The following is a 24,937-nucleotide window of genomic DNA, read 5'->3' on the forward strand; positions in this document are numbered from 1 at the left end:
TCCTCCCCAAAGATGGCCCCGCTCTCTGGACTAGATGGGGAGCTCCCCTGGGGAAGGATGTACATCTCAATCACCTTTGTTTGCTCAGTGCCGGCCCTGTGTGCAGCAGGTGCCTAATGCGTTTTTGTTGAATGAGGAGGTGAATGAGTAAATGAAGGGATGAGGAGAGCACGGACGGGGGACTTTGGTGAATGGAGGAGGGCCTGGGCAGAGAGGTGGATGACCCTCAAACCCTGCGGCGGTCTCGGCTCTGGCACTGCAGGGAAGGGCGATGGGACTGAAGCCAGTTTCCCCAGGGTAAACGACCTCAAGTCTGCGCCAACGCAGGTCCTGCCCACATCATAAAAAAAAATTGCTTTCTCTTCTGCAGCAGGAGGGCGGGGTGGGGTGATGCAGGGGCTCATCTTCAGCAGCTGGGAGGGTTTATAAGCCGGGGCCCCAGGCCCCAGGCACAGCGGTCTCCTTCAAACCTGGTCTGCTCTCTGGCCTCCGGCGCTCGCAGCGGCATGGCATTCAACGGCAGGTACGAGATCGAGAGTGAGAAGAACTACGACGAGTTCATGAAGCGCCTCGGTGAGTGAGCTCCTGAGTGGGCTGCCTCGGTGGGCTGGTTTGTCACAGTCAGCCCTGAGCCAGCAGCCTGAGTCCCTGGGGTAGAGCGGGACAGACTTCATTCCTTCCGTCTACCCATCCACCCGTCCACCCCATTCGTCTACACACACATTTGCTGAGCACCTACTCTGTGCCAGGCCCTGGGGATAATAGGAACGCACAGTCTATCTCTTCAAAAAGCTTACTGTATAGGGGAGCGGACGTCGCTCAGTGGCTGAGCACCTGCTTCCCATGTATGAGGTCCTGGGTTCCATCCCCAGTACCTCCTTAAAAAAAAAAAGCTTACAGTTTATTAGTGTCTCTACTTTACTGCTGGAGTTAGTGGTCCAAGACCACACAGCTAGTAATTGGTGAAACCGAGGCTTGATTTGTTTATTCATACGTTTACACAGGCAAGGGCTGTCCCAGTATTATGGAAGGGCACTTCAGTGAGACGTGCCCACTGTGAGTGGGTGGCAGAGAGATCAGATTGGCCCCAAATCCACCCTGGGGTTAATATACAGACCAGGTTTGACAAGCCATTCACTCCTGGGTCACTCAAAAAACAGGGGTCTCTCACTATGCGGGGCCCTGGGGGCCGAGAGATCGCAGATCCCACCCCTTCTTTCTCAACTTGGCTTCTATCACCCGCTGGGAGGAACCTGTGAGCCAGCGGGTTTGACAATCCTGTGGAAAGCTCGGGGCTCTAAGTAGGGGGCGATGAGGTTGACAAGATTGAGAGGGCAGCCCCAGAGGGCTTGTGCTCTCCCTCCTGGGGACCATGGCTTGCCTGCCAGGTGGACTAGAGGGGCCTCGGCAGCAGGAGCCCATGCGCCCCGGGGCCTGGGGGAGGCGAGAGACGGTTTGAGGCAATTATTGGGAGTGGCCCCTGTGGGGACCCTGACTTGGCTTTGCCTGTGGCAGCCTGATGTTGTGGAACTGGACATCAGCCAACCTCAGTTCTAGACCTTGCCCTGTGTCAACCTGTGCTGAGCCTGTGTCAACCTGTGCTGAGCCTCTGGGAAGCCCTTTCCTGTTCTGGGTCTCCGTTTCCTTATCTGTAAAATTAAAGCACCGGCAGATATAGTCTTGGAGGTCCTACTGACTGCAGAACCTTGCGAGCTTAGCAGGTGTCTGTTATATTCATATCATATTACCAAGAGAAGAGCAGCTACGATTTCTTGGACGCCAGTTCTGTGCTATACCAGAAACAATCACATTTAGTTTGATCCTTGCAACAGCCCTTATCCCCATCCTGTGGAGGGGAAGGACGCTGCAGAGACGGTGACTTGCCGAGCCCCAGGGTTCAGGGCAGAGCTCAGAACTGAAGGCTGGCTGCTCTCCCCCCAGGCCAGCCTTGCAGGGGAGGAAAGCGCTTTCTCTAAGCCAGCGGGGTTCTAAGCTGCACTAACAGGGCACTCTGCTTGTTCCCGCCCCAGGGCTCCCCAGCGAAGCCATCGAAAAGGGCCGCAACTTCAAGATCGTCACGGAGGTGCAGCAGGACGGGCAGAACTTCGTCTGGTCCCAGCACTACCCCGGGGGCCAGTCCATGACCAACAAGTTCACCATCGGCAAGGAGAGCGACATGGAGACCATGGGCGGCAAGAAGTTCAAGGTGAGAGGCCACTGGCCGCCCCTCCGCCCTTCCCCAGCCTCGGGCTGCCTCCAGCAGGGCCTCCCTGCTCCCCGTCCAGTCCCCAAGCCGAAGCCTCTTCCTCTAGCCCAGCCTCCAGCATTGAACTTGAGTTACTCGGCAGCTTAAGCCCCCGGCTCCCATCAGGAACGGGCACCACAGTAATAAAAGTAGCTCCCATCCATCGTGCATACATCCCACACACTGGCCCCAAACCTCACACATCTTAGTGCAGTTCACCCTATGAGGTTGCTCTAATTACTATCCCCATTTTACAGTTGGGGCCGCTGAGCCAGGGAATTAAGTTGCTTGCCCTTGGTCACCCAGCTGGTAGGCAGAGGAGAAGCAGGAGGCAGTGCTGCCACTTTTTTTAATGCTGCCTCCTGGTGAAGGGTCGAGATGAAGAGCCCAGGCCCTGAAGTCAGACTCACCTCGGTTTGACACAGAGATTTTCCACCCGGCCGTGGCCAAGTTGTTTCACCTTTGCAAACCTCAGATCTCTGGTATGCAAGAAGGGACACAAGATGATACATGGAAAGCATGGTGCACAGTGCCTGTCACGTAGTAAATGCCAGGGAAAAAATGCCTTTTTTCGTGTGAGTGCCAATTAATATAATGTTTCTGGAGGTTTGGCAATTTGTATTAGAATTTAGAATGCTCATACCCTTCAGCTCTGAAATTCCACTCCTAGGAATTAACCCCATAAGACAAATTGACAAGTGTAGGCTGCTGTAGGTATAAGGATGTGGAGGGCAGCTTGGTTTCCAAGAGCAAAAAAAAGTTTCAATTTAGTTGTGTTTTCCAGGGGAAGAAACCGAGGCTCAGGGAGGCACGGTTATGCCCCTAAGTTCTCACAGCTGGTGAGGGGCAGGTCAGGGGTTTGTGCTGTCTGGCTGGAACGGTCACGCTGTCTCCATAGACCACTGCAGGTGGTCACTGATTAACCCAGCCTGGTGGGTCTCTCTGAAAGAAGGTTCTAGATGCTTTGATGAATCCTTGCTAGGCCTTCCATGTTCCACGCAGACCTGCCCCCCTGCCACACTCACACATTTCTGATTTGCCCAGGACAGCGACTCTCGAGTAGCTGAGACAAAGTGGCTTCCCCGGGCCACCCGGGCGGGTCCCTTGGCTCTTCTACCCATTCTGGGTCCCCTCTGCAGACCCAGGTCATGACCATGAGTGTCCTTTGTGCCTCAGGCTGCCACTGCCAAGGTGGAGAACTAGAACTCATAATATTCATATTCTACCACTTAGGTTTCTTTTTAAATGTGAGTCACTCACTCATGTCTTTCTGTAGCAGTACATATTGATTGGCCTGATTCTTTTAAACGGCTGCAGAGTCCTACAGCATGGAAATGCCATGATATATTTAATCACTCTCTTCACTGATGAATATTTACGCTATTCACTATTGGACAACCTAGGTGGGCTTTTTACATGGTCCACTATTACAAACAATGTGGCGATCAACACGCTTGGACGCGTCATCTTCACCATCACGATGACGACGACGACGTCAGAACTAGCCGCGCAGTGAGCGCTGTGGCACGTTCTAGGCACTCTGTGTATGCGATAATAACTCATTCCATCCTCAAACGGTCCGACGAGGTAGCTACAACTATGGTCATGTTAGAGATGAGGGAACTGAAGCTCTGAGCGGTGAGGTGACACAACCGAGGTTCTCTATACCTTCGGACAGACGTAATCCCATATCTACAAGATAAGGTGCTGCAGAGGCTGTGCCGGGGCGACAGGCGGCCCTTCATCCTTGGGGGCTGGCCCGCTTTGGGGACGCGCTGACTCAGGCTTGCCTTGTGCTTTCCTTCCAGGCCACGGTGCAGATGGAGGGGGGGAAGATTGTGGTGGACTTCCCCAACTACCACCAGACCTCGGAGATCGTGGACGGCAAGCTGGTGGAGGTGAGTGTCCCGCGGGCTCCCGGCACGGCGGGGATGCGTCTCTGCCCACCAACGGGGGCCTTCCGGGCAGCTCAGTGCTGAGCAACGGAGGCACTGTCGTCTCGTTTGATCCTCACAGTCACCCTGAGAGGGAGTGTCTTAGTTTGCCAGAGCTGCTCTGACAAGCACCACAAACTGGGTGGCTCAAGTGACAGGAACGTATCATCTCCCTGTTCTGGAGGATAAACACCCAAAGCCGAGGGAGCAGGCTCGGGCATCCTGGGAAGCGCGCGGCCTGCTGGTGGTGCGCCGCCTGTCCTCTGTAACTCAGTCTCCCCGCCGCCCCACGGCCGTCTGTCTTCTCCTCCCACGCCTGTGCCTGAACTTCCTCTGTTCCAGGCATATTGGAGAAAGGCCCACCAGAGTCATTCTGGCCTCATTCAGGTAGGGCCTTGGAAGGTCCTCTTCACAAATGGGATCATCCCCAGGACCAGGGCTTAGGATGTGGTCTCTGGGGAGGGCGCAGGGCTCAAGCTAGGCCAGGTAGGGATTTTTCATCTCCATTTTGCAGGGGCTGAGGCCCGGGGTGGTTAAATGATGAGCTGGAGGGCACAGAGCCTTAAGGGCAGAGCCGGGATTTGCTGCCGAGCAGTGGGACTCCAGCGCCCACACCCTGCCACCCCTGAGGCACAAGTCTGGCAGCCAGCCCTGGGAGCTTTCCAGAAATGGAGATGAAGGAGGTGACAGGGAGACCCGCCCAGGGCAGCCACCCGCCACTCCACCTTCACAAGGGACTCCAGGCCCTTCCTGCCAGACCTTCCGGATATTTAAGGAAAAGCAGTACATTTGCACTTCTATGTGAGCTCTACCGACTGTTAAATGCTGGCTGCTAGAACGAGCACTCTGCGAGCTGACCCACCCCACACTCACTGCTCCTTACGCACGGGTTGGGGGCGCTGCCCTGGGAGGCCCTTCCCATTTTTCGCCTGGTCTCTAGAGTTTGAACGTGAAGTTAAGAGGAAAAGGAAGGCATTTTCCGACCTCATTCCCCCATGTGAGCCTGGCCTGGGCCAGAGGCCCTGGGGACGAGCGTAGGCTGAGAAAGAGGCCTTCCCTCCTCCCCAGGGTCCCTTGGACATGCCAGAAGGGAAGATGGTGATGGCAGAGGCAGTGAGCCCGTGCCTCCCTTCCTCTTTGCTCGCTCTCTCCCTTGCTTCCTCATCTTTCTCATCTCAAGCCTGGTATAGAGGCTTAGTGCTCTCTGACCACTCCCATCTTACAGAGAAGCCACATGAGGCTCAGAGACAGCATGTGACCTGCCCAGAGCCACACAGCTCATGCCTGGTGGAGGCAGATACCATCACTGGCTTCTAGACTACTGCTTTGTCTGTTTTCTTCCCAGGCCAGTGGTTCTTCTTTCTCCCCTTTTCTTTTTTTTTTTATTGTTTTAAATTAAAAAAACTAAATAGATGTATACTGTTTTTAAAAAGCGTAAAAAGAATATAAGTGACTGCCCTACTTTCTCTGAGTGGTAAAGGACCTCTTTGCGAATCTCATGAACTCTTTGGACACATTTTGACACTAAATGTCAGCTAGTGGGTGAAGCTCCTTGTCTGTGAGGTGTGCAGGGAGAACACGGGGCCAGAGAATGGGAAGCGGGTTTGTGCCCAACAAGAGAACTGATCTCCCCAAGGTGAACAGATGTGTTCCCTGATTCCTAGAGGCACTGAGCATGGAGTCTGGGTGGTGTGAGCAGCACCCAGAGTTTGTGGTTGTCATGCACACACGCGCACACACATGTACATACTTGCGCCCATGCACACACAGGAACGAGAGAGAAACTGTTTTGGTGGCAAATCTCCCACCTCTGGAGACCCAGAGTCATCCCGGATGCCCCCTCCTCCTCCTTCCACCTCTCGGTAGTGCGTTTTGTGAGCAGCCCCCTCCTGCCTCCTGGCCTACCCCCAGTACCTGTGGTATCCCCGCTTTTATCCCCTGACCTCTAGGCTGAGCCCCAGCCCTGATTTCTGCCTGGCCTTCAGGGTGTGTGCCGTGCCATCCCTCCAGGCTCCCTTCGCGTAGCCCCCTGGACCACCCACTGCTCCTGAGCCAGCCTCGTCCTCTCCCACCTCCCTTTCTCTGCCCATGTGGTTCTCTCTGCTCTGAAGTCTTTTTTTTCCTGTTTGTTTGTCCAAATCCTACTTATTCTTCTGGATTCTGTTCAAATGCCACTTCTCTCTCCCGGTCAGAGTGGCTGCCTGCCTGCTCGGGGTTCCCCCACACCTCTGCACACCCGCCCTGCCTGCTGCCCGTGAGGAGGCTGCTTTCCTCTGCCGAGCGTCGGCACCAGCTGAGGGCTCAGCACATCTCGAAGGCATGGCGCACAGTGGGCCTTCAGCGGGTAGCATCGTCTTGCCCATCTCTCCTACCAAACTTTGGGCTCCCCAAGGGCAGGGGCCGTTCTTCCCATGCCCCAGCACATAACAGTTCCCCCCTCAACACGGTATGGTGCACTGGGGGAGCGGGAGGGGTGCCTGGCTTCTCTAAACTTCCGTTTTCTCACCAGTAAAACAGGTACAACCTCAGAGGGTTGTTGGGAAGATTAAATGGGATAATTCAAGGAAGTGCCTGGCATGAGTGCGCCGAAATGGAAAAACAGATGCAAGGTTTCCCTACCAAGAGCCGTGCCATCTCTTACGCCGTCGGCCCATTTTACCACGTTGAGTCCACGCAGTGGCTCAGGCGACAGGCTGGGAACCCGAGGCCCAGAGGAGCGCGGCGACTGGCTCAGGGCCACCCAGGGGGGCGAGGAGACCGCGCTTTCTAACGCTGGGCCCCGGGCCAGTCTGAGGACCCTGCCTGGGGGTGGGGCACTGACACCCCCTGTTCTGGCTGCTTCTTTCAGATCTCCACCATCGGAGGCGTGACCTATGAGCGCGTGAGCAAGAGGCTGAACTGAGCGACGAGGCCCGCGGGGCCCGCAAAGCCAATAAAGCTGTAAGAACAGGCACTCCGCGCCCCAGAGCCTCTCTGTTCTCGCGTTCTGGTGTTTTGGGGCCCCTTCTGGCTGGAGGTGGGCAGGGCCCTGAGATTGGCACCTGGGCCAAACTTGGCATCTGAGCTCCCTGTGGGCTTTGTGGACGAAAGGAGGCAGGGACGGAGGCTGCTAACTCCTGAGGCTGCGGGAGAGCCCAGAGGCGGCGCCCGAGAAGCAGGGTGGGCCCCTTTCCAAGACCCTTGCCCCACCTCGTCACCCACCACCGTGGGTGGAGACATCATGTGGCTTGAAAGCTCCTTCAAAGAGACAAATGTCACCTAGGAGAAGTAGCATGTTGACTCCGAGACAGGCCACAGGACAGGCAGCTCGGGCCCTGGGGGGTGGGGGTGGAGGCCCCTCCAGGAATTGTTCCCCACTGCCAGGCGCCAGAGCTGGGCGGCACCGGGCTGGACGTGCTTAGCTTCTGCTTAGCTGCGGAAGGCATTTCAACTTGGCCGTGGCTCTGCTAACTTGCTGTAGGATTTTTTTCTTTTAAGATTTATTTTTATTTATTTCTCCCCCTCCCCCCCAATTGTCTGCTTTCTGTGTCCATTCGCTACGTGTTTTTCTGTGTCCGCTTGCATTCTCGGCGGCACCAGGAATCTGTGTCTCTTTTTGTTGCGTCATCTTGTTTTTTTTTTTTTTTTTTTTTTTCCTTTTTTAAAATTATTTTATTTACTTTGGAGGTACAAGGGATTGAACCTGAGACCTTTTATGTGGGAAGCAGGCGCTCAACCACTGAGCTACACCAGCTCCCCAGCAAAATAAATGTTTCTTAAGATTTATTCATCCCCCCCCCATTGTTCGTGGTCTCCATCTGCTCTGTGTCCATTTGCTATCTGCTCTCTGTATCTGCTCGTCTTCTTTCTAGGAGGCTCTGGGAACCAAACCCACGACCTTCTGTGTGGGAGAGAGGCGCTCAATCACCTGATCCACCTCTGCTCCTGGTTTGTTGTGTCTCTCTCTCTTTTTTTTTTTTAAGATTTATTTTTATTTATTTCTCTCCCCTTCCCCCCCCACGCCCCAGTTGTCTGCTCTCTGTGTCCATTTGCTGTGTGTTCTTCTTTTTTTTTTTTTAATATTTATTTATTATTATTATTTTTTAATTACATTAAAAAAAATATATGAGGTCCCATTCAACCCCACCGCCCCCGCCCCCCACTCCCCCCACAGCAACACTCTTTCCCATCATCGTGATACATCCATTGCACCTGGTAAGTTCATCTCTGAGCATCACTGCACCCCATAGTCAATGGTCCACATCATAGCCCAGACTCTCTCACGTTCCATCCAGTGGGCCCTGGGGGGATCTACAGTGTCCCGTAATTGTCCGTGAAGCACTATCCAGGACAACTCCACGTCCCGAAAACACCTCCACATCTCATCTCTTCCTCCCGTTCCCCACACCCAGCAGCCCCCATGGCTACCGTTCCCACACCCATTTCACATTTCCTCTGTGGACATTGGATTGGTTGTGTCCATTCTACACCTATGTCAAGTGAGGGCTTAGATTCCACATGGGTACTGGATGCACTCTTCCCGCTTCTAGTTGTAGACACTCTAGGCTCCATGTTGTGGTGGTTGACCTTCTTTTTTTTTTTTTTATCATCTAGCTACATTTTTATTTTTTGGGTAAGGAATCTTGAGATGTAGAGAAGTGAAGTTATTACTTAACTTACTAGCAGCTGCTTGGTACCAGACCTGGATAACAAATGCCTCAAATAAAAAATTGTTTGTTCACAGAATTTACTGTCTTTTTCTAGAATTTTTGAGAGTATAAAAGCTATGTACCAAGCCTACATGAAAATTATTACAGAAAATAGACCATGTTCACATACCATGACTAACTCATTGTGTATGGAAACAGATCCTTCCCTATTCCAGTTATGGTACAGGATATAGATAAAAGGTTGACCTTCTTTGCGTCATCTTGTTGTGTCAGCTTTCTGTGTGTGTGGCACCATTCTTGGGCAGGCTGTGCTTTTTTCGCACTGAGCGGTTCTCCTTATGGGGCGCAGTCCTTGCGTGTGGGGCTTCCCTGTGCAGGGCACACCCCTGCGTGGCAGGGCACTCCTTGCACACATCAGCACTGAGCATGGGCCAGCTCCACACGGGTCAGGAGGCCCTGGGTTTGAACCCTGGACCTCCCATGTGGTAGGCGGATGCTCTATCAGTTGAGCCACATCGGATTCCCTTGCCGTGGGATTTTAAACAGGACTCATCCCTTTGGGCCTCAGTTTACCCCCTGGTACAAAGAAGGGCCAGGAAGACCAAACAGGGACTGAAGGGAAATGACAGTCTATGAGATGACAAAGGGGCAGTGGGGGTGGCAGGAGGTAAAGGGAGGGACTGGGGCTAGCAGGGTGTGGGAGGAACCGGGAGAGGCTGCAGAGGGCTGGTGAGGTGGTTGGGTGCCCTCAGGAAGGGTCACTGGTAGCTCACTGGTGAGGAGGATTCTGAGGCAGCGTTCAAGCTCAGCAGGTGTCCCATGACTGATGACTGCGTCTACTCTGGACGTGGGAGTGGAGATGGGTGGCTGCTCGCCCCCAGCCATATACTCCCAAGCCCAGAGTATAGAGAGGGCCTTTTCACTCTCCTCTGTCCTAGGGAATCTTGCCACACCTGTGTACCCCCTTCACTTTTTTTGGTTTTCTTTATTAGAGATGTTGTCAGTTTACAAAAAAATCATGCAAAAAATATGGAATTTGCGTGTCCTCCTTGTGCAGGGGTCACGTGGCTCTTCTCTGTATTGTTCTAGTTTTAGTATATGGGCCCCCAAAGTGAGTACACTTCCACTTCTATTTCCCCAATATTTTTCTGTATGCCATTTCACTTACTTTTAGTACAACGGAAATTTTATATCCCTGCTCTACATGGAAAGGTAATATCATCTTCCCTAAACAGATAAAAACCTAAAGCCCAAAGCTCAGCGATGTTGACTTACAGCTAGATTCTGCTGGCTGCTCAGGGCCCTGGGCCTCCTGTGTGACGAAGGCAAAAGGGATGTGAAAGACACAGTAGTGGCAAATGGAAACTTTTTTCTTGCCTAATCAAAATTACTGAAAGACTGCTGTGTACTCACTGTAAGAGTCAAGTTATCCAAGGCAGGTAATAGTTATCTTGAATACACAAATCCCACACCTTGGCATAAGAAGTTAAGGTTGCCCAGCAACCTGCACCGCGTCTGGCACGCACCTGACCTAAGGTCCTTCCTGCGCTGTGCAGTCTAGGGTGCTGTATGCTGGTGGCCAGCTTTAGGGACAGATGGTGCACCCCAGCTCCCTGGCAACTCCCTCCTTGCCGCCTCCCACATTCTGCCCTGAAACCTTGTTTATCTTTCCAAGAACAGCTCTCAGCCTCCCCCCAGCCCACCAAGCTAGGACCCTGTGAATTCCATCATCTTGCCAAGACTTATTGCTAATTAAGTGGACTAGATAAGCATTAAATTAAACTAGCAGTGTTGCCGTTTCCCCTCCAGACTGAATAATTACTTGTAATGAGTTTGGATACTAAGTCTGTAAATAACAGAGAGTTAACCATAATTAAGCTGAAATTTTAGAGAAAGAAAGAGAGGGAAGAGCAAAGAAGAGAGGGAAGGAGAGACATTGTTTTCACAGGTGTAATGGGTTCAAAGACAAATTCAAATTGGTGACAGGGTAGAATTCTGAAGCCAAGTGTTAGAGATTCTCGGACCCACCGACTAGTAAGACTTTGGAGCTCAACCCTGCATTTCACAATATGGAAACAGCAGTTCAGGGAGGGCTAGAAACTCATCCAAGATCACACAGCAGAGGCTGAATCTCTGCTGAGAGTCACGTGGGTTTGGGCGTCGCTGGCTGATGGTGGTTGGAGCTGCTCAGTCTGGCTTATGATGGCAGTTGGAGCAAGGTTGGCATGTTGGCAGGGAGACTTTCTCAACCAGTAGAAGGGACAATTGTTACAAGGTTGGATTCAAGTCAGATTGCCGGGGTTCAAATTCCTCTTCTACCACTCAGTAGTGCCACCTTAGGGCAGGGGTTCTTAACCAGGGATCCGTAAGCTTGACTTGAAATTCAAAAAAACATTATTCTTGTGGGGGCGTGTTGGTGTGGGTGCGGTATATGCATTAAATAACACACAGTACAGTGTGGACTTAGTAAGGGGTCTGTGGTTTTTACCTGACTGGTAAAGGGGTCCATCAAACAAAAAACGTAAGGACTCCTGCCTTAGGGCAAGTTCATCTGCTGCCCTGAGCCTCAGTTTCTCATCTGTAAATGGGCTAACACCCACACTTACCTATAAAGTTGCCGTGATGCAAACTTAACATTAGCTGCCATCACCGCCACCATGGCCTCCACGATACCCACCATCATTCTCAAGTCAGTGTGTTTAAAGGGATAGGAGTTCCTCAACCACTAACTTGTAAGGCTCTTGGGCAAATCACTGAACATCCCCAGGACTCATCGTACCTATGTGTCAAATGGGCTAAGGAGACCTCCCCTCCCTTAGTCACAAAGCTTCATCACTTTGCTGCCCTGCTCAGGATGCCGCAATGACTGCCCACTCCGCAGACCCCAGTTCGGGCGTCCTTTACCCAAGGCTCTTCAGGACGTAGGCCTGCCCCTTGTGAGTCGTCTGTCCCTCTCTGCCAGGGCAGCCTCCTCCCTCCTGCCACCTTCATCTGGTGAAGGGGACGGCTGCCCGATGCATCTTCAAAGACCACCGCCAGGGGGCGCCCTGCCTGCTGCTCAGGGACGTCAAGACGGGGGTGGGCCAATGAAATACTGCGTGAGTGGGCCTCGGTGTGGGTGTGTCTGTGTCGCTCGGGGGAGACGTGGCGTAGGAGGCCACATGGACTCCTCATCAGGCATATCGCAATCCAAAACCCAGGCTCACCATACACTGACGGTGAAACCCTGAGCTTCCCTGAACCTCAGTATCCTTATCTGGAAGATGGTGATAATACTAACTCATGGTATTGGTTTAAGAACAAAAATAAGGGGGGGAAAAGCATGAAGAAAGAGTCAACTACAAGTTCCTGGAACATAGTAAGTACCACTAAAGAGAGGTACTAATTCTGAGGCCCTCCTTGGTGGTTCTGCTGTGGTGGGCACACCCAGGCTCAGAGTCTTCACAGTAGGAAGAAGTTTCCAGAGCTAGCAGGCAAGAGCCTCTCCTGGGGTCCCTTTTAAATTGCAGCCAAGGCCACCTGAGACCTGCAGAACTGGACTCTTCAGGTACAAAGTCCTGGGAGCTGTCATTGTGACATGCGGCATGACCTTGGAGACCATTCCGGTCCCAAATGTCCCATTTTACAGATGAAAAAACAGATCTAGAGAAGGGATGTGATCTGAGCAAGTCCACACAGCTAAGGAGCAGCAGCAGGCCTGCTTCCTGTACATCCTGCCTGGGGTGTCTCTGATAAGGCACAGCTGGCACAGCAGAAGCCTGACTACGTGGGTTCCTCTTCCTTTAAAGCCACAGCTGAGTTGGAAGGAGGTAAAGCTCAGAGGCTCACCTGAGCCCCCAAAGGAGGGGCTCAGTTACTGACAGTACTCCCCGTAGAACTCACTGAATAATAAACCATATATGCCAGGCTGTTTCACAATAAACCTGAAGTGTAGACCAAGTAGGCTGGCAGCCTTCCCACCTGAGATGAAGAGAGAGAGGGTCAGAGTGGAGAGGGGGCTTTTCCCAAGGCCACCAGGTAAGAGCAGAAAAAATTCAGGGCCTCCACCTCTCAGGCCAAGGTTCTTGTCTATATACTAGAAGCTGTGAGCTTCCAGCCCTCTCTAACCTACAGATAGATGTGTTTTATGGGCTTTCTGTTGTACTAAAATTTTTTTAATTTTTAAAATCACTAGAAACCAGTTGATTTTACAGAAAATGCAGACTTCCAGCTTCCCTTGAAAAAAAACCGGAAGGTTTGGCCACACGGGGCTTACATCCCTGCAGTAAGTGCTTGATGCTGCGCAGAAAGCATGTCCTGTGGGGGACCCTGGCTCTACAGTTCAGCAGTCCCTGCTGCTCACAGTCTCAGTGGGACAGCTGGACCCATCACTCATGTTACCTGCCTGGTCTGGAGGGCATTTGGACTGGGATGCTCTGCCGCCTTTCTGCTGAAATTCAAGTTACAGACTCTCCGGAGTAACAGGCTCTGTTTCGTGAGGGCTGGCAGGTTCTTTTCTAGGCACTGGTCCAGAAACGCCAAGCGCGCTGGTTACCAGCTAAGAGAGGGCAGCTTCCCGGGCTGTCTGACCAGCTGGATGGTGTTGAATGCCTGAGATGATCTGGGGAGGCTCCAAATACTCCCCTTCACAGATGGGGCTGGGGCTCGGGGACCCCCTCCCAGATCAGCATCCACTGGAGGTAGACACGCAGGGCTGCCCGCCCACAGAGGGAGCTGTAAATCACGTTAGCCCGTGAAAGAGGAGCCAGAAGCTATAATCTGTCTGCTGGTGGGCACTCTGTGAAAATCCCCTGCCACGTGGTAAAGTAGGAGGGTGAAAACCAGGCAATTCTTTTCTTTTAGGATCCCATGTCCATTAAGCCGTCATCGTGACATGGTCCCCACCCAGGTCAGTGGGCAGCCAGCCCAGACAGCCACAGAGCCTTTCACTCATCCATTCGAAAACCTCGATTCAGGCAGCAAAGAGCGGCCCCAGAGGTTCCAACTGCCTCGAATGGAAGGAATCAGGGCTCCTTCCTTTACTACTTTACTTCCTTTACTACTGTAGTCTTTAGGAATACCCATTTTCTGATCTATAAACTACAGCTAATAAGTTACCTACCTTGTAGGGTTGTTAGATGATGAAAAGAAGCATGAGCAATGTCCTAGCACAAAAACCAGCCAATGCTCAAAAATGCCAGCTGCTGCTATTACTGCCACCACCTCCAGGAGTTTATACTCTGGGGGGACAGGGAGGCTGGTGTAGGGCACAGCCATTAAGCAAGCACAAGTAAACAAAGTAACGAGACCATTTCAGATGGTTTTTACAGCCATGAAAAAAATAAGGGGGGTTAAGAGTGACGAGGGTCACCACAGCCGCCTCTGAGGGCGGCGACGTGCGCTGTGACAGAAGGCAGGGTTTCTTAACAGCAACAGTACTGCCATTTTGGGGCAGATAATTCTTCCTTGCGGGTGGGCGACTGTCCTAAGCCTTGCAGGAGGTTTAGCAGCATCCCTAGCCTTTAACCCGTTAGATGCCAGTAGCCAACCCCCACCATCAGTTGTTTTTAGGAGGTACAAGAGATTAAACCCAGGACCTCATACATGGGAAGTAGGTGCTCAGCCACTGAGCTACATCCGCTCCCCTCAGTTTAAAAAAAAAAAAATATATATATATATATTTAAAGATTATTTATTTCTCTCCCCTCCGCTCCCCCCACCCTGGTTGTCTGCTCTCTGTATACATTCGCTGTGTATTCTTCTGTGCCCTCTTCTGTTGTCAGCGGCACGGGAATATGTGTTTCTTTTTGGTGCGTCATCTTGTGTCAGCTCTCTGTGTGGGTGGTGCCATTCCTGGGCAGGCTGCACTTTCTTTTGCGCTGGGTGGCTGTCTTTACAGGGTGCACTCCTTGCCCGTGGGGCTCCCCTATGCGGGGGACACCCCTGTGTGGCAGGGCACTCCTTGTGCGCATCAGCACTGCGCATGGGCCAGCTCCACACGGGTCAAGGAGGCCCGGGGTTTGAACCGGGGACCACTGGGCCAAGTCCGCTTCCCTCCCCTCAGTTTTGACATTGAAAAATGTCTCCAAACACTACTAAACGTTTCCTGGGTAGCAAAACTGACCCAGGTTGAGAATCACTGACCTGAAGGATGAGGAACAAGCCATGCAAGAGTTAAAGGAGAAAAGCAGAGTGGGAACAAAGAGCGGTGGGGAGTGCATGTGGACCCTAACTCTAAATCAGATATTGACAATGTGAAGTCTGGAAGAGAGCAGGGTCTCCTTGGGAAATGAGACTAAATATTCCAACCCATCACACAGCTGGGAAAAGAAAGAACCCATACTCTCTTTCTTTGAGTCTGGAAACCAGGCTCTACATTCAACACTTCACTTGGATTGTCAAAGAAACTGGGCATCTGAATCTCTGGGGATCTGGTTAAAAATGCAGATAGGGCCCCACCCCTGGTGTGGAAAGCTCGCTAAAGTATAAAAATCTCCGGGTTCTATCAGGGGACATCAGCCTTGGAAGGGCCTCTAAGTTCATCACTGTGCTTTTTCAAACTTTCCTCACCTTCCTGCCACTCTGCCCCAAGCTCCGGAGGCAAACTAACAAACTCCTACGTGGAACTCGGCTGTGAGGAAGAAATACGAGGAGAAATACAAGTGGATGCTTCTAGTTGATGGCAGGCAGGGCCCAGGGCGCCTGTGGCTCAGCCTCACCAGAGCTCAAAGCCACCCATCAACTCAACCGTAATGGAGAGGGAAACTGGAGCCCAAAGAGGAAGGATTTACCCAGCGTGAGGTGGGTGGGCTTGGGAAAACCAAGACACTCGCGCTGTCTTCAAACCCTCAAAAGCTCGCGCCTCCGGCCTAGGACCCTGCACACGGGAGATGTTGAGTTGCGTCCCCAGCTCCTGGCGGCCAACGCACGTGGCTCCCAAACACTCTTCCAGGTCTGGACTTTAGCCTCCTCCTCCCCATCCTAATCCAGGCACCTGCGTTGAGCAACCATCTCTCAGCTTCACAGTGACACCCGCTCCCTGGGGCGGTTCCACTGAGGGACCCTGGTGGAGCAGAGGGCAGGACTTCTCCAGTGGGACCTCCCTGCAGGACAGAGTAGGAATCTGACTCTTCCTAATAGCTAATGCTACTTTCTGTAGATTTCAAGACACATGTATTCCCATGTTTTAGCATGTTTGAAATAAGAATGTGATATAATCAATGCTATCTTAGGTACTGTGTCACAGGTACTGTGCCAAATAATTGGCAGTTATTTTTTTCTTGTCGGTATATAAAATAATGGTACATTTTACAGTAGATCTTGTTTGAAGAAATATAGTAATTATCTTTTTTTTTCTTTTATTTTCAAGATACTGGCCTTTAAGGTGCATTCCGTCACTTAGTCCTCAAGAGAAACGTACAAGGCAAATGTTATCATCACCCTGTTTTAACAGGTGGGAAGACGGAGCCTCAGAGAGGTTGGGTCAACTGTCTCCCCACAGCCAGCAAGTGGTGGAGCTGGGAAGCCAGCCCTCACCCACTCCTGTTGTCCACGTAGTGTCCACAGCGGCCCAGCTCCAACTCAGAGGGCAAGACCCCACTTAAAGAAGAGCCAGCCGTGCTGCTACCCACCTCTCACCACCTCTTGGCATGAGCGGAGACACCGACTGGGGCAGATGTGGGAGAGGGAGGGAGGGGCAGGCCTGGAAGGAGAAGCCCAGGACGAGACCCGAGAGACACATAACAAGTGAGCATTTATTGTGGACACTGTTCCCTGGGGCTGGACTGGCCAGAGGCTCGACTGGGGATCGGGGTCCTCACCGGCCACAGCCCCAGAGCAGACAGATACAAGAACTCAGAATCCGAACCAGTTGCACATAAATAGGAGGTCGGCAAAGGAAAAAGAGAAAAACAACACACGAACTGCAGCTTCTTATGCTAGTTCGACAGAGCGGCAGCACCTTATCCAGGCACAGTCTCGTTTCTTATTCTGTTTCCGTGTTCAGGCTTTTGTCTTCTCTGAAAAACTTCACCGGGAGGCAGAGGGGACCCGTCCCACCTCTGGATCCGACTCAGCAGCGTGGGCCCCTGCCAGTCTCCTGGACAGCAACTGAGTCGAGGAAACCAAGGTTCCTCTTAAACAAAACAACAACAAAAATGCTTTTATGGTCCTTTGCACCTCTCAGTTCTAACGGGCAAACAATGTGTGCCCTGACGCCCAACCAACCAAAAGAACATGCAAGCCGCAAGTTAGAATAAAAACATATTGCACATGGTTACAAGAGTCTTCCTGAGAGCCCTCGCGCTGTGGACACCCAAATACTGGCTTTGATCCAAACAATCTTGCATATCAAAGGTTGTCTCACATACCCATGTACGCCCCAACCCCCACACACAGTTGGCATTAAGCAAATATCCCATATGATCATCTTTCGCTCTTAGTCAAATACAAAGCCGAGGCTTGGTTTTAACTTTACATGCTATATGTGGCAAAGGCAAGGTAGGGTTGTTTTGTTTTAAACCTTTGTCCATCTTCCAACAACCTTCTTCCTCTGGGTGATTATCGAAATTCTACCAGTGAGCACAGCATCCAAGACCTGGAATCATCTGGAACCGAGAGTCTAGAAAGTGGTCCTCCCTGACCACACGCTCTTCAGTGGGAGCTGTTTTTAACCACAGATCAGCCACAAGGCAGGTTAAAACCTCCGACCCTCGCCTGGGACAGGCAGTGTGGTTGTCGAAAAAAAATTTTTTTCTCCTAAGGAATTTTCAAGTATCATAAAATCCCTGATACAGTATGTAAACAAGACATCTTACTGAACAAAAGGCTAGGTCACTTCGGGAAGAAGCAGCACGTGAAATATCTAAAAGGCTGAGCAAGATTTTAGGTTCAAGAACAAAGACCTTGAAGCCAAACGCGAGGGGACAGACACACGCACACAGGCCCCTCCGGAGGGAGCCAGGGAAAAGAAAAGCACCCAATACAGCATTTTCCAGGGGTCCTGAGAACCTGCTGGCGGCCCCTGCTTTTTCTCAGTGCTGTAGCTGCCATCAGCAAAGAGTGAAGAAGTCTTTGATCCTAAAAACGACAGGCTTGTGGGCCGGGGGTCTACGTCCAGCTCCCAGTCTCGTGGCCTTGCACCAGAAGTCTTTAATAGGCCCCCTGCTTGAGGCGACAGTCACCAAGCCGCCCCAGCTGCCCCCGTGCGGAAGCTGCTTCTTTTAGCGGAAGGCTCTCGGGTGAGGTATGCCATTGAATGTTTCACTCTGGGTCAGTTTTATTGAAAAAGAGCACAGACCCTCGTTCGAGGTCAGCGAGGCTCTGAGGCAACGGCTTCCCACTTGCCTCCCTCGGGTGCCCAAGGCCTCCCTACGCGACCTGAAGCTGCTCTATCTGTCGAAACAGCCCGTGGGGAAGGCGTGGCTCCCGCTGAAGTAGCTGCTTCCGTAGGTGGCGGCCAGGTAGTGCCTGGGCTCGGTGGCGATGGCCATCTGCACGCTGAGGGGTGCGGGCAGGGGCACGGGACACAGGTCCAGGGGCTGGAGGGCGGGGCACGGGGCGTGGAGGGCCGGGCCGGTGCTCCCCGCGAGCAGGGCGCCTGAGCGGGGCAGCTGCAGCGAGTCCCGGTAGGCCAGGCACAGGTCCTGCACGGGGCTCAGGAACGGAGGCAGGGCCGGCGGCTGGCCGAGGGGGGCGTAGGCGGGCGGCTGGAACAGCACCTGGGTGGGGGCTGGGGGCGTGCCGGGCACCATCGCCAGGGCCTGGCTCTTGACCGCAACGGCATCCTTGAGGACGTTGTCGTAAGCTCTGCAAGGAAAGGACCAGGGTGAGAGTTGGACGCTGAGGCCACACGTCAGGCTCCTGAGCGAACCCTTGGGTGCCTCGAGGAGGAGGGTGCGAGCTCCGGTACCCCGGGACCTCGCCCGGCCAGTGCCCTTCCCAGCCCTTCGCCGGCTGCACTCTCGCTGCCTCCAGCGAACCTCTCTTGCCCCCTCGAGGCCAGGTGAGCTGTCCCCACAGCACCTGCACTTCCCATCGCAGCATTCAACATGCCAGGCGACAGCTTCCTGGCTCCCATCTGGGCCCTCGTGCCAGCTCCGCGAGGGAGGGAGCCGGTGGTCTGCTCCCTGGCAGAATGCCTGGTGCGGAGGGCACTCAGGGTGCTGGCCCGAGCATAACCTCTGCCTTCAAGGACTTCTGGGCCTGGCCCCATCCCTCGCTCGGCCATCCTGAGCTCTCAGCTCCCCAGCAAGCTGCCCTCGGAGGCCTGCTTCTCTGTGAAGGGGAACCCAAGGGGAGGAGGCCAGGCCTCTGGCTGGGTCTCCAGCCACCCGTTGGGACTCACACCTGACACGGGAACCTTCTTTAAAGCTCAGATGTCAAAATAAGGGCTAAGCAGCAGGACTGACATTCGGAGGGATGCGACAAAGGCTGCCACTCGCACAGGTTCCCCCATAAGGAAGCGGAGAGGGGGCTCTCCAGGGTCCTGCTGGCCTTCGCTTCGCCCAGCCTGGCCCACTGGCCTGTCCGTCCAGCGTCCGGGATTTGCCACTACTCGTGGGTGGAGGGAGCGTGGCCACCTAGGAGCTGTGCTCCCTGCGGTCGCTACGGAGCTCTTGGCACCCAACATCAATCTCACGGTGTTAGGTCCTTTAAGCATCTTCTCTGACACACTGGCTTTGTGGCCATGTCTGCAAAAAGTAACTCCACGTGAGAGTGCTCCAATGCGATTACAAGATTATACCTGGACTCGCATCCAGCAGCCCGACATTTGGAAGGATGTGCACATAGCCCTCTTCTCCCTGGTTCCTTGACCTTAAAAATGGAAAATTGGAGGGATCCAATTCCCTCTACCCCGGTTTGATCAGGAGTCACCAAGGGTGTTTCCCATGAGACACTTTAGCTGGGCAACCGCCACAAGCCCCAGACCTCGGGAAGTCACTCAGGAGAGGGACTTACACCAGCAGGATTTCGATGCACGTGCTGAGATGCTCCAGCGAGTAGTTGGAGATCCTCTGCAGGTCTCTGGTCCAGTAGGGAGAAAGCTGCAGGCAAATCCTAGAGGCCCCAACGCAGGCTGCAGCAACCACGGAGGGCTGGAATTTGTAGAAAATGTGATCTGAAAGAGAATCAGAGGGAATTCAGCACCAAAAAGAAAAGCCTCTACCTCAGTGTTCCAGTGTTCCGGTGCCTCTCCTGCAGGGCCCTTCTGGGAATTACAAATAGTTAAGATTCAAGGCTGTTCGCTGCTGTGCTATACATAGGATGAAAAATTAGAAATGGCATGCAGTTCCACTCTTAAATATTAAACGCCCTGACTCTTAATCCAGGATTTCTGATGTTGGCCAACACTGGCAATTTTCAAAATATTGCTCAAGGCTGTCAGGCAGCTGCAAGGGGCCTGGTGATGGGCTGTAAAACATGCGTCCTTTCTGTCGTTATTAGGGGTGGCTGACCTGCCATTTCAAAGGCTTCCATTTCCAGGTATGACTACGGGCCTTATCAACTAGTAACAATAATGCCTGGCTCAGCACAGGCAAGGAAAAAATTCTGTTGAATGAATGAATGAATGAATGAACGGCTACAAGGGTCTGATATTCTTAAACGAGAAACGGCCCTTCACTTAGGTTTACTGGGGATGCTCAATGTTCTGCTAAGATGCCTGGCAACAGGGCAACGCTGGCCCTAGGAACACACGGAGGCAAACAGCTGAAATTCCCACCGCCTTCCTGAACGATGTTCGGTTATCAGATGGTCATAACGTGGCCCTTGGTTGTTCAGGATTTTCAGTGACTTCAACTTGCGCCTTTTCCCATATCAGTAACGGTTCCAGGGAGAGCCACAGTCACAGACTCCCAGGGTCAAGCCCTGGCAATGGCCTTTCCTAAGGGACCTCCTCTCTTGTGCACCAATCTCCTCATTTGTAAAATAGGAATTACTTTCCTGAGGGGTTTTCGTGAGGTTCAAGTGAAATAACATATGCCGAGCACTGAAGCAGGCGCCAGCACACATAAGTGCTCAATTAATGCTCGTTGTCTCTAGCATTGCTATTGCTACTCATGACCATTTTGGTTGGTGGTAGGCTGTTGGATGATTGGATCCACAGTACTTTTGGCCCAGCATTTTACCAATAATGAAACAATTACATTTTAAAACACTGGGGGGAGTGGGTTTCAAAGAAGAACCCCCAAACAGGGGAACCTTTACTGCTAAAGCAGGCACGGACGGAATCTCTCCCCTATCTTATCTGGAGGAGCCAGCTCTGCAGGACGACCTGCCTGTGGCTCTGGGCTAGTTAAATCATCTGCAGTGTTCCCAGTTACCGGGAGAAAGGTAATCTGTAGTGTGGAGGGCACAGGTTGCCTCGGGTGTGCCGGGGACTGGGTCTCTTTCACGCACTGATAGTGGCACACTGGGCGACTCCTCGCCTCTTCTCTGCTCATCCCTTCGTTCCTTCTCTGCCGAAGGCAAGGCCTGGGCGGATAGGCCGCCGTCAGTACCGAAGGCCCTCGCCGGGCGGCGTGCCTCTGGGTGGCCCCTGTGTGGGCGAGGAAGGGGCGAGGGGTCCTGACCTGGGCCGGGCCTCCCCGCTGCCCTCACCTTGGAGGGTGGCCTCCAGGAAGTAATGGGCGTATTCCTTGAGGCACTCTTTGGTCTTGCGGGGGCAGGTGGTGGGCCAGCTATGGCAGTGGTGGTCCTTCTGGCTGACGGAGGCCAAGAGGTAGTAATCCAGGAAGTGGGCGGGCGTGGGCAGGCACAGGTTCCAGCCGAAGGCCTCCAGCAGCAGCAGCTCCGTGCTCAGCAGCTCCTTCTTGGCGAGGGTGAAGTTCTGGCTACTCAGGATCCTCGTGCTGTTTATCTGCTCCAACTTGGGTACATGGTCTTCCCTATCCTCGAACTTACCTGGGGGGAGAGGCAGAAGTTACTAGAAGGCAGTACTGGCCTGTACCCAGAAAGCTTAAGACCAACCATGTCTGGACGGGCACTGGCACAGAGGACTGAAAGCAGAAAGGCCAGAGGGCTGGGGGTTTCAAAGCAGACATTCTGCATCTGTCACTCCTGGGCCTGAAGCCACATGCCATCACTTCCAGCTGTGTGACCATGGACAGGTGTCTCACCCTCTCTGTGCTTCAGTTCTCTTAACTGTAAGTAGGTTAATAATGGAGCCTATACCTCATAAGGCTTGTTAGATTCAATGGAAAAATCATACCAAACGCTGAGGCCAGCATCCAGAACACAGAAGGTGCTCAATTAATAGCATCAGAAATGAGGCGGCTCCCTGTCCTGCCCTCACCAAGTCAACTGGGCCGGAGTCAGAATGACCTTGCAAGCGTCAGCCTGTCCCTCCAGAGCTGTAAAAGCCCTTCAATGGTTGCCCACTTAGTCTCTTCAAATGGGGTCTCAGTTTGGGGTCCCTCTGGACCAGTGCACTTGGGAGGTGAGCCCGGGATTCACCAGTAGGTCGGGGAAATAGACAGGAAAGGGGGGGAGCCAGTAAGGTGCCTCATTAAGCACGTCACCACCATGGGCACTGAAGCTGAACCTTGCTGGGGAATTCTGAGAAAAAGGACAAAGCAGGAGCCGTGGGGAAACCCGCCCAAGGTCAAGGGAACAGAGGCATTTATACACCAACCGCTGGCAGCCACCACCGTGGCAGGCTCCCAGGGGCCGATACTGACCTGGCACTTCTGGCCCTCCCTGCACAGGCAGAAGGGGGTTCAGGGGCCAGAGAAAAGCCCTCAGGTCAGTGGGCACTGCTGGCGGCAGGAGTCAGGCCTGCGTGCCCCGAGGGCCAACATCTGGGGGGCTGAGGGCGGGGTCGCCGGGGACCCCTCCAGCCTCCACGCTCCTCGCCCCTGGAGGGCCGCCCGCCCCCGGCTGTGGACTCCAGGGCCTGCAGCTCTCGGGAGCACCGAGCTCTCCTCACCGCCAGCCTCTGCCTAGGTGGGCCCACTGCCTGAAACTCCCTTCCTCAGACTCGGCCTGGGCCTTGGCCCTCAAAGGCACCGCCTCGGGGAAGCCTCCCCTGACCGCAGTCCCAATAGCCTGTCTGACCCCCACCTCCCATGCTGAGCCCTGCCAGGGTCTGGCCTTGGTCTGGTCACCTTTGTCCTCCGAGCCCGACCTTGCTGGGGGCAGACAAGGGGCTCAGAGGAGGCAGCGGGCCGGCTCGGCTGAGCTCAAAGCACACATCTGCAACGCGCAAGGAACAAACAAAGCTCCCACACACCTGCTCGCAACTGCTCGTGCCTCCCGACCCAGTTCTCAGTAACCCTGTGCTTTGCGGGACAGATAAGGAAGTCACCACTGCAGGCTGTCCCTACAGCAGGTACGACACACTCCTGGGTAAGGCCTCTAAATGTGTTGCTGTGTCGTGAAAGCTGACTGTGCGAAGGCCAGGGTCCCCATTTCCTCAGACAACCTGGCAGCAGTCCACCAAGTGGGTAAAGACGGCACGCAGTGGAGCTCCGGTCTCTGACGGGTAGGAGCTGAGTGCGGGGAAATGTCCAGGACCGTGGACAGTGGGGCTCACAGCCCCCCAGCCCCACTGGCACGGCGGCACCTCCCCTGCACACACCTGCTCTTTTCTTGCAGACACGTGTGGAACTTGGCTGGTGAACACAAGGTCAAAGCAGCCCAAGGGCGAAGAGCCTCTGGTGCAGCAGGCAATGCTGGCGGAGGCTGGGCTGACCCAGCCTTGCAGCCTCCGCGGCCGCCCCAGCCCCGCAGCCAAGGATCCAGTGGCGTGGGACTCCTCCCCCAGCTGGTGTGCGCTTCCTCTCACCCATCTTATTCTCCACAGCTCAGCTCAGGCACCACCACGTGACCCCCGCCAAGGCGCTTCTCACACTCAGATTTATTGGTTTATTACCTGCGGCTGGCACCTGACTCTAAGCCCGGGCAGGACGGAAACCGGGTCCAACCCACTCACTGCTGTGCCCCCAACACCCAGGCAGTGCCTGGCCCAGGAGAGCTGCCTGATAAAGATCCACTGAATGAATGAAGGAGTCTCTCATCTGAATGTTTCTTTGATGCTCTCTGATTACCTGTATTCCCTTACTTTCTCTATTATCATGTATTCTTTGTGCAATTTAAAAAGGAAGAAAAAATAAGTACCTTTTGCAAAATGATCAATGGAGATTTCCCTGAACCTTGTGCTTGCTGAATTGAGCTAAGCTTGTTCCCATGCACAACGTAGATATGAGCTCTCTTTTCTTTCCGGAGCAGAAGGTAGCACAGGGAAGGTCACAGCCCCAGCTGCAACGAGCCTTCCACAGCCCTGCTGGCAGCCAGCGACCTATTATGACTGGCAGATGTGCTAAATCAGATTAGCTTCCTCCCTTCACTGGGTGGTTTTCAAACCTTTCAGAGCTCTGCCCTTCCCCCAGCAACAGGCCCAAGAGGATTACCCTCCAAAGGAAGGGGCCAAGGATTACCGAGGGGTCTGAATTCACCTGCTCCCTCTACTCCCCACGCTGCGGGGGCAGGGACCCACCACACTGCAGCCAGGGCCGGGCGGCCGAGCCTGAAACGCAACCGCCTTGCCCTGGACCTAACAGCGCGTCACCATTTGCTTGCTGTGTAGGAATATGCACCATCTGGAGGATTAAATGATCATGCAGAATCCAAGCGCTTGGCAGGTAGGTGCCAGGTCCTCATGCCGGGCCAGGCACTGAGCAGCGCGTGGGACACACACGGGGTCCTCGGGGACCTTGCCAGGGAGGTTCCATTAGGGTCCCCAGAGGCTCGGGACGAAAGCCGGAGAGAGAACTCGGCTTCCACACCCAGAAGCTGACCTCAGAGCCCTTGCTCTTAGGCCAGCCCACCTCGGCTTAGCGGCTCTTCCCCGGCACAATGTATTTCACAGCCTGAAACGATTTTATGAGCTTCCTGTTGTCCCCGCTCAGCAGACATTTCCCCCCCTCCTCCCAAGCCCGCGAGCGGCTGGCCCTTGTCCCCGGCGCCAGCGCCTCGGCCCCCAAACCGCTGCTCAGCTGCTTCCTCCTTACTGCCAAAGGGCACAGACATCAGAGGCTGGGAAGCCTTCGGGCAGGTCGGGCAAGGGGCGGTGACAGAGACCTCCCAAATCAGACAAGAGCCAGGCGGGCGCCCTGACTTCTTGGAAATAC

At 53.7% G+C, this 24,937-nt stretch overlaps 2 protein-coding genes and 1 non-coding gene across 4 annotated transcripts in view; 1 reads left to right on the plus strand and 2 right to left on the minus strand.

Moving 5' to 3' along the window:
* The first annotated feature begins 445 nt into the window (after window positions 1–445).
* Window positions 446–7,125, plus strand: FABP6 (fatty acid binding protein 6). Its single transcript, XM_004467220.4, has 4 exons — window positions 446–573; window positions 2,031–2,206; window positions 4,054–4,143; window positions 7,028–7,125. The coding sequence occupies exons 1-4, from the start codon at window positions 507–509 to the stop codon at window positions 7,079–7,081; spliced, it is 387 nt and encodes a 128-aa protein (XP_004467277.1). The 5' UTR covers window positions 446–506; the 3' UTR covers window positions 7,082–7,125.
* Window positions 7,126–9,840: 2,715 nt separating this feature from the next.
* On the minus strand, window positions 9,841–9,947 carry LOC111766256 (U6 spliceosomal RNA). Its single transcript, XR_002798348.1, has one exon. It is a non-coding gene; the product is annotated as a U6 spliceosomal RNA (small nuclear RNA).
* A 6,588-nt stretch (window positions 9,948–16,535) lies between these two features.
* CCNJL (cyclin J like) overlaps window positions 16,536–24,937 on the minus strand; it is a 63,197-nt gene continuing 54,795 nt past the window's right edge. For both annotated transcript variants that reach the window (XM_023591344.3, XM_071210919.1), the window contains 3 exons: window positions 21,408–21,710; window positions 19,767–19,926; window positions 16,536–18,614 (listed from right to left, as the gene is read on the minus strand). In XM_023591344.3, coding sequence (XP_023447112.2) covers window positions 18,197–18,614; window positions 19,767–19,926; window positions 21,408–21,710 — 881 coding nt within the window. In that variant the 3' untranslated portion in view covers window positions 16,536–18,196. The remainder of the gene's footprint in view (window positions 18,615–19,766; window positions 19,927–21,407; window positions 21,711–24,937) is intronic.

This window comes from Dasypus novemcinctus, chromosome 2, assembly GCF_030445035.2.
Source record: "Dasypus novemcinctus isolate mDasNov1 chromosome 2, mDasNov1.1.hap2, whole genome shotgun sequence".
Lineage (NCBI taxonomy): Eukaryota > Metazoa > Chordata > Mammalia > Cingulata > Dasypodidae > Dasypus > Dasypus novemcinctus.

Coding starts and splice junctions, on each gene's coding strand:
- FABP6 (XM_004467220.4), top strand. CDS start 507: ATGGCATTCAACGGCAGGTACGAGATCGAGAGTGAGAAGAACTACGAC. Junction 574..2,030: donor CGAGTTCATGAAGCGCCTCG/GTGAGTGAGCTC, acceptor TTCCCGCCCCAG/GGCTCCCCAGCGAAGCCATC. Junction 4,144..7,027: donor TGGACGGCAAGCTGGTGGAG/GTGAGTGTCCCG, acceptor TGCTTCTTTCAG/ATCTCCACCATCGGAGGCGT.